Here is a 14,071-nt window from a genome sequence, read left to right on the forward strand (position 1 = left end):
TAATGTCTCTGCTTTTTAATACACTGTCTAGACTTGTTATAGCTGTTCTTCTAAGGAGCAAGCATCTTTTTATTTCATGGCTGCAGTCACCATTCACAGTGATTTTGGAGCCCAAGAAAATAAAATCTGTCACTGTTTCCATTGTTTCACCGTCTATTTGCCAAGAAGTTTTACTTATAAGACTATCATGGACTTAGTCTACCTACTTTCAGTATCCATCGTTCATATTCTTTTACAGAAATAAATGAAAGTAGAAAAAGATTTGCTCCTTCACTATGCTGTGTCCTATAGACAGGCTTCCTCAAACTCACTGAGCTGTATGTTCTTGGTTCCCTTTCACCACTTGACCTGTGTTGCCATTGGAAACGTGTTCAGTCCTTTTCTGACATGCACAGCAGGCTACCTTTAGAGTGCTTATTGCTAATACTGGTTGAATTATTGCAGATTTCTTTTAAAACTAGTAAATTCCTAAACAATGACCTTTAATAAACATCTAGTTAATTTTTTCTTTTCAGGACAATAAGGGAAATGTCTTCTTTGGATTGTATGATTACCAAACCAAACAAAATGAGGTAAAAATCACCATAAATTATACATTAGTTTTCAGTTACTTTACTGCCTTTGATTTTCCTTTCTTTAAGATACAAATTTATTTTGTATTTCTTTGTCTTCCTTCTCTTGTCCTTTTATACTATCTTTAAAAAAAAAAATGTGAGGACTCCTGGACCAAATGTCAACTGTAGTCTTTTAGTCCTTTGAGATTTAAGCTGAACAGGTTCAAACCAATTATCCAGTATTCTGTAGCAATGTAGGAAGTCCAGTGGACTCCCTAGGATGTGTGTTTCCCAGAAGCTTAGGATGTCAGAATGACCTCTGACTCTGAGTTCTGCTTCTGCAGAACTTCACTGATTTTCTTCTCGTTACTTCTCAAAGATCCAGTGGTAGAACCAGCCTCTTTTTCTTAATCTTTCCCCAGACAGCTCACATAAGAGATTGGTTAATGTGACAGGCTTGTCTAATTCTTGAGGCAAATGGGAAGAGGTCCCTTTGTGTCTATGTAAAAATAATTTGTAAATATCAAGAGACTGAGAAGTCTATAAATGTACACTGTCACAGAGTCATTCCAAAACACATTATTACATGAAAAAAGCAAGTTGCCAGAATAATGCACTCCATTTATGTTTTATAAAAAAACGTGCAAGAAAATGACATAATATATGTGTGTAAATATATTAAAAACTCATTTTGGATGATCTGAAAGACTACAGAGTAAATTACAAAATGTTTCTTTTTCAAAAGGGTTTGGGATAGGGTGAATATAATGGAAAACTTAGACTATTTGTTTGGTAGTGTTTGCATGTTTTAAACACTTATGAGACTATGTGTGTTATTACTTAATTAAAAGGATGAAGCAGTTACAATTAAGTATATACATTCATGCCTCTTCTTATTTATAAATAAGAATCCCTCAGAGCAGGAATAAAGGAAACCACAATTTGTCACATGAATTCAGAGCTTTCTTATTAACTCAAAGTTTACCTTTCCTGACTTCTCAACGTTTTTTATCAACTTTTGGCCATTGCATTCTAGTATGTTTTCAGTGCTTTTTTAGTCTGCAAGTTCTATTTACCTTTGTAATAGTTCTGCTAGTCACTGTTTCTCTTAACTTGTTCTCCCCTGGAGTCTAAGATTCTATCTTTCCTTATACCTTGAATATGTTTTAAGAGAGTTTGCTTAATATAACTGTGATTGTCTCCATTTCCTCAGTCTGCACCTCACATCCTCCTTCTGCATGACTATTTTAATTTTCTTTGATATTCCAGGAAATAGAATCTTGCAACATTTAAACAGTAAGAAAATAAAATACAGGTTAAATAAAAATAGCAGATTACTTTGCCAGTGTTCTAAATATGGGCATCCTTTAGGAGATGCACTTGTGACAGTCTCTTAGACATAGTTAATGATGTCATAGTTATGTAATTTGATTAAAATGCTAACTTGCCTTCATAATCCTAATTGCTCACCCTTGAGTGCTTATTATGTGTGGCAGACATTGTAGTAAGTATTCTCACATGGATTATTTAACTCAGCACTTCTAAGGATCTCCCAAGATGGGTAGTAACATGATTCCTATTTTGCTGATGGGAGGATAGAATGGTTGAGTAACTCATCCAAAGTCACACAGCTAGCAAGTGACAGAATTAGGATTTGAGCCTGGGTCTAGCTTGATTCAAGGTCTGTGCTTTTAACCACTACACTGTGTTGTCTCATGGTTAAATTTCAGTGCCAAACACGGCCTACAATAGCAAACTTTTTTCTTAAAAAATAATCTGAAACTTCTCAGTATAGTTAAACTGGTTCATTGGTGGTCCTTTAATAAAATGCCTGCCACAGTGATACTTGCTAAAGACCTGAGTGGGGATTTGCATTCATAAAATTGTTATTTAACATGAAACTCCAAATTAAAAAATACTTCTGTTTTAATAGCATCTCTATACATTTGAGAAAGATTTGCAAGTTGTCAGTTGCTCAGTCAACAGGGAGAAAACTTTGCTGGGTAAGTTGAACTCTTTTATTGCTACAAGTCGAGAACTAAGCTATATTTTTTGAGTTTCAAAGTACTGAATTTTTACAATAGTTGATTATTCTGGGAAAAGATGTACTTTCGAGGTAAGATTTGAAATAAAGAATCTGTAGAGTCTACCTACAATAAAGAGTACTTTGTATTTTACTTTAATCATCCACTGACAGATCCTTTGAGCCCTCACTTATTCTGGGTATTATCTGGTAAACTTTAACAAGCCACTGCATAGATCATTTGCTAATGGATTTTTTTTTTCCTTTTTTCCATTAGCTACAAGTTTAGTTCAAGCTGCTAAAGAAGGAAGAAGTAATGAGCTTCAACCAGGTAATGAAATTATACTTTTCAGTACTTGTTGATAGATGAAGATTTATTGAACTACTAAGTCAAACTGCAAGCCTATTTACAAATAGCTTTATCTCAGAATAAAAAGGCAAAGGTCATGTCAGGCATGTTCTTTGCATTTTTTCCAAGTAAACAAGAAAGTACAGAAAATAGTATAACAGTGGATAACAGAAATATTAAAAAAGGCAGTTAGCACCTGCAGACTAAACAGGTGCTACAGGCAGAAGGAAGCTGGTACCAAAGGTCGGGAAGAGGTTAGTATTTGAGCCCAGATAGTTTGAGGGATGATCCTAGGAAACTCCATTAAAGGAGTTTTTACACAGAGACCTGAAAGGAGACGGGCAACAAGCATGTGTCTATGCAATGCAAGAGACCCAGGTTTGATCCCTGGGTCAGGAAGATCCCCTGGAGGAGGGTATGGCAACCTACTCTTGCCTAGAGAATCCCATGGACAGAGGAGCCTGGCAGGCTGCCTTTCCATAGGGTCGCACAGAGTCAGACACCACTGAAGCAACTAAGCAGCAGCAGCATGGGGAAGCACATTTCTGGCAGAAGGAACAGCCAGCATGAAGACCCTGAGGTCAGAGTGCTTGGTAGACTCTCTAGCTGTTCCAGGATAGTGAGGTCAGTGAGGCTGGATTGGAGTGAACAAGGGCAGAGTGGTGGGAAATAAGGCCAGCAGGAAATGAATGTGAGTTGCGGACAGATCATGGACGCCCTTAGGAAGTCTTTTGTTCAGCTATAATTTCAGAAATTATGTGACCAGAAAGTACTATAGGATCTGTTTTAATGATTAGTCCTTTGAACAAATATTATGCAAATATTTTGCCTTTTGCTGAAGGCTGATTTTTTTGTTTGTGAATAACTTGATAAGCCAGTTGATTATAAAATGTAGTTTGCCTCAAGGTGTTAACATTCTCTTGCTTATCATGAGATTTTACCATTGCCTAAATGAGACAGACTATAATGTATCTCATATAAGCAAGATAGAGTTCCTTGGTCTACAAACTTTATGACAAAATTTTTGTCAGCAGTGCTTCTCTTCTTGGCTAAGGCCATGCAAACTTGTTTTATTCGGGAAATGGTTTTCTCTAGGAAGCCAGGCCCAGCTGCCCCCTCACCCTTCCTGGAGGTATTTTCCCTGTGGGCAATGTCGTGGGCCCCACTGCTGCTCCTGGACCCCAGGAGCCTTTGTAGTCAGTTAAGTGCTGCAGATGCTCCGTGGAGCTGCTTTGATTCCAAAGTTCTAATAACCAGAGCTTTTACACAACCAGACTTGACTGAACTCTTCCAACCTTTTCACTATTTCACAATATGTACCTTTACCTGCATCAGACCAGGTTCTTTCTTTTTCTCACTCTTCACCCTCCCTGTGCCATGCCTGTCCTTGTGCTTTTTTATTTTTTAATTTAAATTCAGTTTAAACAAAGCAAAAATATTCACTCATTTCTCCCCTTACTTCCTACCCTCTGCCTCCTGCAACCACCAATCTGTTCTCTGTATCTATAAACCTGGTTTTGGTTTTGGTTTGATTTGGTTTTTAGATTCCACACATAAAAGAGATCATACGGTATTTGTCTTTTATTTTAGTTGATTTACTATATTGTGTTAGTTTCTGGTGTACAGGAAAGTGATTCAGTTACACACATATGTATTTTATTTTTCAGAGTCTTTTCTATTATGGATTATTACAAGGTATTGAATATAGTTCCCTGTGCTCAACACTAAGAACTTGTTATCTATTTTATATATAGTAGTGTATATCTGTTAATCCCAGCTCCTAATTTATCCTTCCCTAACCCTTTCCCCTTTGGTAAAGTTTGTTTTCTATGTCTGTGAGTCTGTTTCTGTTATGTAAATAAGTTCATTGGTATATATTATTGTTTAGATTCCACATATAAATGATATCTTGATGTTTGTCTTTCTCTGACTTAAATTCATTAGGCCCATCCATGTTGCTGCAGATGGCATTATTTCATTCTTAATGTGACTTACTTCACTTAGCATAGTGCCTTGAGGTCCATGCATGCTGTCCCTTTTGGTCCTGCTGCTCTACTCCCTACAGCTTCGGTGTCCTGCCGGTCTTTCTTGCCTTTCAGTGATGTACTCGCAGGCTCCATTGATACCTGGATTCTCTGAATTCTTAAGACAACTTTAAGCACTTAATGGAATCACTGTGGATTTTAGGGCTGAAAGTGATTGTAGAAATAATCTGATTCTGTAGTTCTTCACTTTGTTTTTTAAATAACAGAAACACTGGCAATTCCCTGGCAGTCCAGTGGTTAGGACTTGGCTCTTTCACTGCTGGGGCCCGGGGTTCATTCCCTGGTTGGGAAACTAAGATCCTGCAAGCTGCACTCAGTGTGGCCAAAAAAAAAAAAAAGCAAAAATAAACTAAAAACAAAGCACCAAGGCCTAGGAAATCTTCGTGATTTATTGAAGTATAAATATCAGGTTAGTGACAAATTTTAAACTAGAATTGATATCTCTAGAATCCTATTCCAGAGTGCTTCCTGTTACACTATGAAAGCACATGGTATGTTATTGAGAGACATTTCTGTTTGTCCAATTACTCTTTTCATTAAGCTACTTATATTAAGTATCTGGGCTGCCCTAAGGAAATGAAAAATTAGTGTAGGAAGATGAATTCTGCCCTGCCCTCGATAAACCTAGCATTTTAAAGGTAAGTGAATTTAGCTGATAATCTGGGAACAGATTCATTGACAAAAAAGCTGAATATAGATGATTTGTTATTTTTCCAATGAGAAGATTCCCCTGCCTGCCCCCTAAAAAGCTTTTTCCCCTAGTTGGAATATATAAACATTTTCGGCAAGAGATGAAATAGTCAAATATCAACTTGTACTATTTACTGTATTAAATTAGTTATATACACTTGCTGCTGCTAAGTCGCTTCAGTCGTGTCCAACTCTGTGCAACCCATAGACGGCAGCCCACCAGGCTCCCCCGTCCCTAGGATTCTCCAGGCAAGAACACTGGAGTGGGTTGCCATTTCCTTCTCCAATGCATGAAAGTGAAAAGTGAAAGTGAAGTTGCTCAGTCGTGTCTGACTCTTCGAAACCCCATGGACTACAGCCTAACAGGTTCCTCTGTCCGTGGGATTTTCCAGGCAAGAGTACTGGAGTGGGGTGCCATCGCCTTCTCCGAGTTATCATACACTTAAGACAATGAGGAAAATCGCTTTTTTTTTTTTGTCATTCCCACATTTCACAGTCTATTTTTTCTTCCCAAGTATTTTTGACATCAATATTTCTTATTCTTAGAGCCATTTTTTGAGTCATCAAGCAGACTCCCAAAGCATCTTTACCTTGTCTCAGTTATTAGAAGTATATAGCCCTTTTGAATCGTGAATGACCTGTCACTGGAATTTTTATTCTAAGTGCCCATTGCCCAACAACATTTGCTTTTGATTTTTTTGTTGTTGTGTATTTGTGATCCCACATAATAACTCACTCACTGTTTTGCTTTCAGTAAACTCTAAAAGGTATTTTTATAGAAATATCCAGTTCTTGCAAATATGAGGCAATATCCCAGAAAATATTTTATATCCTTTATATATATTTTTTCTTGACATAAAGCAATACTGTTAGGTTGCTTTCTTAAATAGTGAAAACTGGCATTGATTCAATTCATCCCCAAATTGTAAATTATTACTCAAAGTAAAGTCATTGAGGAAGCACATGTGAATATTAGAGCTGTTATAAGAACTCAAATATAAGGCAACTCCTTTTCTGAAGAGGGAAACTCTTGGTCTAAATTTGAATATCTGTGGTAACTCCATTCTAGCCTGTGTCCAAAACTTCCTCCTAATTACTATCTTTAATGATATTTGCTCAGATGTGACACTAAGGAAATGAGTGAGTCTTTATCCGTGCAGTTCCAGCCTTCCTGAGGGAAACTCAGTCCCTGTCCTAGTTGCTGTTAACCCTAACACATTCATTCATCAGAAATCTTTATATTTTCCTACACAAACAGTATTTGCCATTGTGCTACAGAACTGTAGTGACACTGAACTGAGATGTATTTGTTTAGATTTAAAAGCTGAGAGGGCCTGTGAAGTGATGGTAAAAATAGCTGAGAGATGGGTGGGAACATGTTTCTCACTCCATGTACATTGACTTCTCCTTTATAATGTTTTCTGCATCTATTAGCGGTTTTAAAAGTCTCAATTTTAAGATAACTGCTTTTGTTTGTGGAGTAACTAATACAGTAAGTAATGCATCTTACATTTTCAAAGCTCAGGCCTATGTGGAAGAGTAATGTGTAATATTCTGGACTTTGCTACTATTAAAAGCATCCTTTACTTTATAGGATCAAAGTGCTTAACTTTGTTGGTCGAGATCCACCCCATTAACAATGTGAAGGTTCTAAAAGCAGTGGATAGCTATATTTGGGTACAGGTAAGTGAGCATATCTTTATCACTTATCTCTTTAATCAAAAGGCATGAAACCTAGAGACAGTGGTGTTAGAAGTGTTTTCAAACACATTATCACATTTAATCCTCAGAATAATCCAGTGAATGGGTATGGCTGAAATGAACGCCTCTTCCCTCACAAACATGGAAATCAAAATTCAAACCTAGCTCTCTGTCTCTATTACATCATGGTTGTTTGATATAACAGATGTTTTTACATGATAAAATATTGAATATCAAAACACATTGAAAGGACATTTGAAAATGGCTTATCTAATGTTTCATAGAGTTGACAGGTTAAATGCCTGTGTTTAAATGACATAATTAATCCTTGAATTTCTCAACTCCATGCACTGATGCAGAAGCACTGTGTGTATAACACAAATAGATATAGTCAATCCTCATTACTTGCACATACAATTTGCAAATTCTGCTACCCACTAAAATTCATTTGTAACCCCCAAATCAGTCGTTGGTAGACATGTGAAAATTTGTCACCCAATGTACATGTTCCCAGCTGAGGTAGAACAAGGTGACCCTGCCTTTCAGATTCAGTTCTCAGACTATAAACAAACGTTGTTTTCAGTCAGCTTAATGCCATGTTTTTCACACTCTTTGGCAGTTGATTTCGTGTCTAACATGTCCTCCAAGTGAACTGCTGAAGTAGTGTTTCATGTTTCTAAGTGCAAAAAGGCTGCTATATACTTTACAGAGAAAATATGTGTGTTCATTAGAGAAACTTCATTTAGGCATTATAGTGCAGCTGACTGAGTTCACTGCTAGCAAATCAACAGTATCTTTAGTTGTGGCACGCCAGATCTTTTGATCATTGATGCAGAATACGGAATCTTTTTAGCATGCACACTCTTAGTTGTGACATGTGGAACCTGATTCCCTGACCAGGGATCAAACCTGGTCCCCCTACAGTGGGAGCGCGGAGTCATAGCCACTGGACCACCAGGGAAGTCCCACAATGTCTTTAAATAGGAACACCCATTAGACCAAGTTTTGTTTTATTTTGTTGACAAAAATATTGTAGCTAGAGGCTCATAGGAGCTTTTATCACTATTTCCCTTGGGAACAGTGGTTCAGAGTTCAGTGTTTGTGGTGACCTTATGGAACATAGGGCTTCCATGGTAGCTTAGAAAGTAAAGAATCTGCCTGCAATGCAGGAGAGTCGAGCTTGATCCCTGGGTTGGGAAGATCCCCTGGAGAAGGGCATGGCTACCCACTCCAGTATTCTTGCCTGGAGAATCCCATGGACAGAGGAGCCTAGCGGACTACAGTCCATGGAGTCAAAAAAGAATTGAAAACGATTAAGCACTGATGAAGGCACAGATGGAATGTAACTATCACTGAGAACCAGAACCGATTACCCTTGTTCCTGCCGGGTTGCGTGAACCTTGTGTAGCCTCCCCCTGCCCTACCTATTCTCAGCCTCTGACCTGGGCTCTCCCTCTGGCAGTATGTGTTGGGAGAACGGGTTGTCTCTCACGTGCCTGGTTGCCCGCTGTCAGCCAGTCCTTCCAGCTGTGCGTTTCACCACCACTCCTGGCTTCTCTCCGGGCCGCTGCTTGCTGCCAGACAGGGCCTGGCCTGGAACTGCTAAGCTACAGTCCCTCCCCCAGGAATCCACTCTGTTTATTTACACTGTCCTCAGTGCAGGGGTGACTGTAGGACACTTTCCTTTTCTGGCATGTTCTTTTGGTTTCTTTACCATTTTTATCCAGGGCTGTGTAGGCAATGATGATGTTATTGAGGGATGGGTAATCAGAGTATAGGAAGGAAAAAGGTTTTACAAATATATAGTTGCATAACACTCTGAATATATTTTTAAAATACTGAATTGTATTATTAATACTGAAAATTGTGAATAGTGAATGTTGTTATGTGCATTTTATCTTAATTTAAAAAAAATTAAAAATGCAAGTTGCACGATTGCATCCCCACCCATGTGAAGTAGACCCACACTCATCTTGGTCCATCCAGTTCCAAGCCCTGCTCCCTGCTCTCATGCTCAGGCCTCTGAAGAAAGAAACTCCTCCAAGCCTCCACCCATGGCAAATCCCCACCTTCACCCTCTCTCCATTCTGCTCTCCTTTAGAGAAACACCATTCATTGTCCGCAAAATTTGGTCCTACCCTGTGATCTATTTCCTTTTTCTTTTCAAAACAACCATGATGATTTCCAGTAGTACATTTTCCCTCTACCTGTGCAGCCTTTGTGAAGAAACTTCTTCAGGACAGTAGTGAGCAGAGTCCGGATTTCAATCTGGAACCCTTGTAGAGTTCCCCACTGGCATGATTGTACCTTTCAGATAGTTCACTGGATAATTACACACTGTCCACGTCCACATGCCTATAGTATGTACCTTCCATCAATGAATATTAATGATCACAATCTAGCTCAATATTTACAAAAATAATTATTTTCCTAATATAGTCTATATAGATTCCTACTCACAAAGCAAACAAAACAAAGTCTCCAAAATCGTTGCATGCTTTTGTAGAGCTGTGTCTGAAGCCTGTCTTATGTATATTCTCACTTGTAGGCCTTGCTCCAGGGTTGCCTCAAATTAGAAAGAAAAACAACCACCTGAATGGAAATTTTAAAATCGTGATTGCCTCACAGAGACTAGACAAAGGTTTAGAACTGGTCATCAGTTTAGGTCACAGCCCTAAGCCAGCGGGCCGTGGTCACCTCTGGAGACTCAGGGGACACCAAATCTGTAGTTTCTCCTTATTTTGAGGCATTGAGTGTTTGCTTTTCCATTATCTGTGTGAAAACTCATCATTGCTTCTCCACAACTCCAGTACACAAAGTACCCTTTTCAATGTACACAGTTTCACAAATCAGCAGAAATAAGTTGTATATTCTTCTCATAGCTGAATTTTGCATTGCTTTCTATTTTACAGTTTTGAGTTTATTGCAGTGAAGAATGCATGTGAGTGTGTGTGCTTATTTGCTCAGCGTTCAACTCTTTGCTACCCCATGGCCTGTATGTAGCCCACGAGGCTCCTCTGCCCAGGGGCTTTTTCTCTGGCAAGAATACTGGAGTGAGTTGCCATTTCCTCCTCCAGAAGATCTTCCCTAACCAGGGATCAAACCTGGGTCTTCTGCATTGCAGGCAGATTCTTTACCTCTGAGCCACTGGGGAAGCCCTGCTGTGAAGAATGGTATATAGTTAATACTTTGTTTTTCTCAAAGGGAAATGCCTACAAACAGTTTTAAAAGTTAACCAAGTCTAGGGACTCCCCTGGTGGTCCAGTGGTTAAAACGCCAAGCTTCCACTGCAAGGGGCACAGCTACAATTCCTGGTTGGATAACTAAGATCCTGTATGCTGCAGTGTGGCCAAAAAAAAAAAAAAAAAAGATAAATCTTTCTAAAAGTTGATGAGATCTATTCTATTTTGGCATTATGAAAAGTTAAGGTACCATGAAATATATTTTGTCAAAAAATTCCCTAGTCTTTAGAAAGGCTGTAGGCTGTAAAACAGGGACTTGAAAAGTTCTGTTCTTTTCTTACGCTTTCAAGTTTAGAGGAAAAACCCAAAATTAGCCATTGGACGTAGTGAGCTGTCTTTCATGTTGCAAAGTGAAACTTCAGATTTATAGCTACTCTTAGGTTTCCCTGGTGGCTCAGAGGTTAAAGTGTCTGCCTCCAATGTGGGAGAACTGGGTTCGATCCCTGGGTCGGGAAGATCCCCTGGAGAAGGAAATGGTAACCCCAGTATTCTTGCCTGGAGAATCCCATGGACAGAGAAGCCTGGTAGGCTACAGTCCACGGGGTCGCAAACAGCTGGACACGACTGAGCGACTTCACTTTCACTTTAGAATGATGAAGGAATTAAGTCACTGGAGCCATCTCACGGCCAGGTTCCCCTCATCACAGCTGATGGTATCAGGCCTTGTGTTTCTGGCTGCCCGCTTTGTGCTCTGGGCTGACAAATAAGGGCAGGCACAGAGGAGGAGGGAGGGCGGGATCAGGCCTTTTCTTCCAGTGGCAGCCGTTGAATACTTTGAGGTAAATCCTCCACCACATGCCGCACTGTGACTCACTGTCCTTTCCTGGAAAGTCCCTTGTTCTGTTGTGCTTTGTCTCTCGGATGTGGGACTTTGGAAGTTGTCGTGGAGAGTTTGTTTACTTGGCTCTTAAATTAAACACTAGGTTTAGCTGCATAAGAAATTGTTATCGATCACTCTTTTTTGGTGCTTGTGAAATGGAACTTTCTGTTCAAATGTTGTTTATTGATATTGTTTTTGATTGACTTCAGAATCACATCTTCCAAATATGAAGCACCATCCCTAGGAATGGCTTACAGTTTAGCCTTACTGTTTAAAGGAATTGTGTTGGACTTGCCATCAATCCCCTCCTGCAAAACCGAGCTCCTGAAAGTGTTCCTTTTTCTTCCTTGCTTCCATCTATAGTGTGTATGAATGTGATTTGCCTAAACTATTTTGCAGTTCCCACTCCCTTCTATGGTATGTAGTTGTACAGTAATTGAACATAACTTTTGAAATAATTGTGTAAGCAAGGTAGTTGCTTATGACTTTAATTTCCTTTTTATAGTTCCTCTACCCACATGTTGAAAGTCGCCCTCGACCAGAGAATCATCTGTTACTGCTTTCAGAAGAAAAATGTAAGTATATCTTTAGGTTTTCTATAGGGACTTCATGAACAGCATATTGCCTAACGAAGCATAGAATGTGATGAAGCTTCTAACTGTCCACTCGCCAGTCCAAAAGTCCACTGACTTTGATGTCCGTTGAAGATCTAGGACTCCTGTGGAAGGACTTTCTCTCCGCCTCACTTGTTTTTCTCTTAGGTTCTGTCTCCATGTGTGATGGGCTTCTGCAAACATGGATTTCCAGTTTGGGCACATGGTAGAATGTTGGTAGAACAGTCATTTTTGTCTTCTTTAGTCCATCCTTCTTTAGGATGGCTGTCACAGTTGAAACTATAATGTAAGGAGAAAGGCTTGGATGGACAGAGGGAACGGTGTTAGAAGCTAGAAGAAATCCATGGCAGAACTCGAGGATACATAGCGACTTGGTCAAATTCAGGTAGAGGGAGATAAGATTGGGGCATCCTTTAATGATGATTTCAAGTAGAAGGAGGGATAGAGAAAGGACAAAATTCACTGGTGCATCTTATCTAGGAAGCTGTCTTTCTTGTTATGAGGTGAAGCAGCTGATTTGTAATTGGAGGGACAAGACTGAAGATTTGGTTTGTGTTCACTTCCTATGCTGCTACTGCCGCTAAGTTGCGTCAGTCGTTTCCGTCATCAGTTGTGCGACCCCATAGATGGCAGCCCACGAGGCTCCCCCGTCCCTGGGATTCTCCAGGCAAGAACACTGGAGTGGGTTGCCATTTCCTTCTCCAATGCATGAAAGTGAGAAGTGAAAGTGAAGTCGCTCAGTCATATCTGACTCTTCGAGACCCCATGGACTGCAGCCTACCAGGCTCCTCTATCCATGGGATTTTCCAGGCAAGAGTACTGGAGTGAGTTGCCATTGCCCTCTCCGATACTCTTGCCCAATTATGTGTCTCACATTTTTGTAACTAGAACCAACAGAAGATACATATGGCTCAATGTAAACTGCTTACTGAGAAAAATGGTCCATCTATACAGCAATACGGTGTTTATAGTGTTCTGTTAATGACCCCTATAAAAATACCTCCCCCTAATATCTGGCATAATGAGTTTTCTATATGATGTTTTCATATAAAGAGGTATTTGGTATTTGGAAATTGAAGATAAACCCTGCCAAATGAGCCCTATATAAGACTGATGGTACTGGGGAGGGAAACACTTGTTCAGCTAACCCAGGGGAGTAGCAGAGTTAAATGCTTCATGTGTTGTTGGTATTGAGGAGCAGAGTAAATGCTGGGCTTGACACAGACTGTAAAGGGAAGGTGGAGAAAGGTGGGTTTTTGTTTTGAACCTTTCTTGTGAGATTGCCATCTGTGATAGTACTATTTTCCAGCCAATTGTTTAATCTGCTTTGCTTTTATATATTAAAAAAAAGTTCACAACTGTTTGGGTGAAAAAAAGTACTCATATTTTTCATGAAGGTTAAACTGTCTTTCTATTTTCTTTTTTTTTAAAGATATTGAACAGTTTCATATCCAAGTTGTCCAAGAAGATGGAAATCGAGTGGTAAATATTTGAAATTCCTTTTGCTTCAGAGTTTTTTTCCCATAAAGAGTAGCGTTTCTAGGCTATTAAGGGTGTATTAATGTTATGGAAAACATTCTACTTTATTTGGTGTCTTTCAAGTTATAGATTGGTTTTATAACATATGAAATAATATACGATACATGAAGGAGTTGATTATCTCCTTCATATCTATCTCAGCACCGACCCCCACTCCCCCTGCCAATCAGTCTCCTGAGATAACTGATGACAGCCTTGAGTGATGCTTCCTTGCCTTGTACCTCGCTCAGGGTTCGGTGCACAGATACTGGGATTCAGTTGCTTTTACTAAAATAGATTCATAGTATAGATATTAATTTGCTGCCTTTGCTTTTGCTTAATATATCAGGGGTATCCCTGTAGGTTTCTAAACAGAGATACGATTTCTTTCTCTAAATTTGTATACATGTATACATAAGCATGCATATAATAAATGAGATCATAGCATATATGCTGAGGTTCTATATAGTTCAGTTTTCTTTCCTTTTTTGCTATTTTCCACACCCCTCTTGACT

The 14,071-nt window shown here is 39.2% G+C and overlaps 1 protein-coding gene across 1 annotated transcript in view; it reads left to right on the plus strand.

The window, feature by feature from the left end:
- Positions 1-14,071, plus strand: part of LOC120878145 (gamma-secretase activating protein) — an 88,842-nt gene that overhangs the window by 9,953 nt on the left and 64,818 nt on the right. Inside the window, exons 3-8 of the mRNA XM_040260764.1 lie at positions 516-572; positions 2,488-2,557; positions 2,855-2,908; positions 7,256-7,344; positions 11,930-11,999; positions 13,471-13,520. Of these exons, the coding sequence (XP_040116698.1) occupies positions 516-572; positions 2,488-2,557; positions 2,855-2,908; positions 7,256-7,344; positions 11,930-11,999; positions 13,471-13,520 (390 nt within the window). The remainder of the gene's footprint in view (positions 1-515; positions 573-2,487; positions 2,558-2,854; positions 2,909-7,255; positions 7,345-11,929; positions 12,000-13,470; positions 13,521-14,071) is intronic.

The sequence above is a fragment of the Oryx dammah genome, unplaced genomic scaffold (genome assembly GCF_014754425.2).
Source record: "Oryx dammah isolate SB20612 unplaced genomic scaffold, SCBI_Odam_1.1 HiC_scaffold_18, whole genome shotgun sequence".
Taxonomy (NCBI): domain Eukaryota; kingdom Metazoa; phylum Chordata; class Mammalia; order Artiodactyla; family Bovidae; genus Oryx; species Oryx dammah.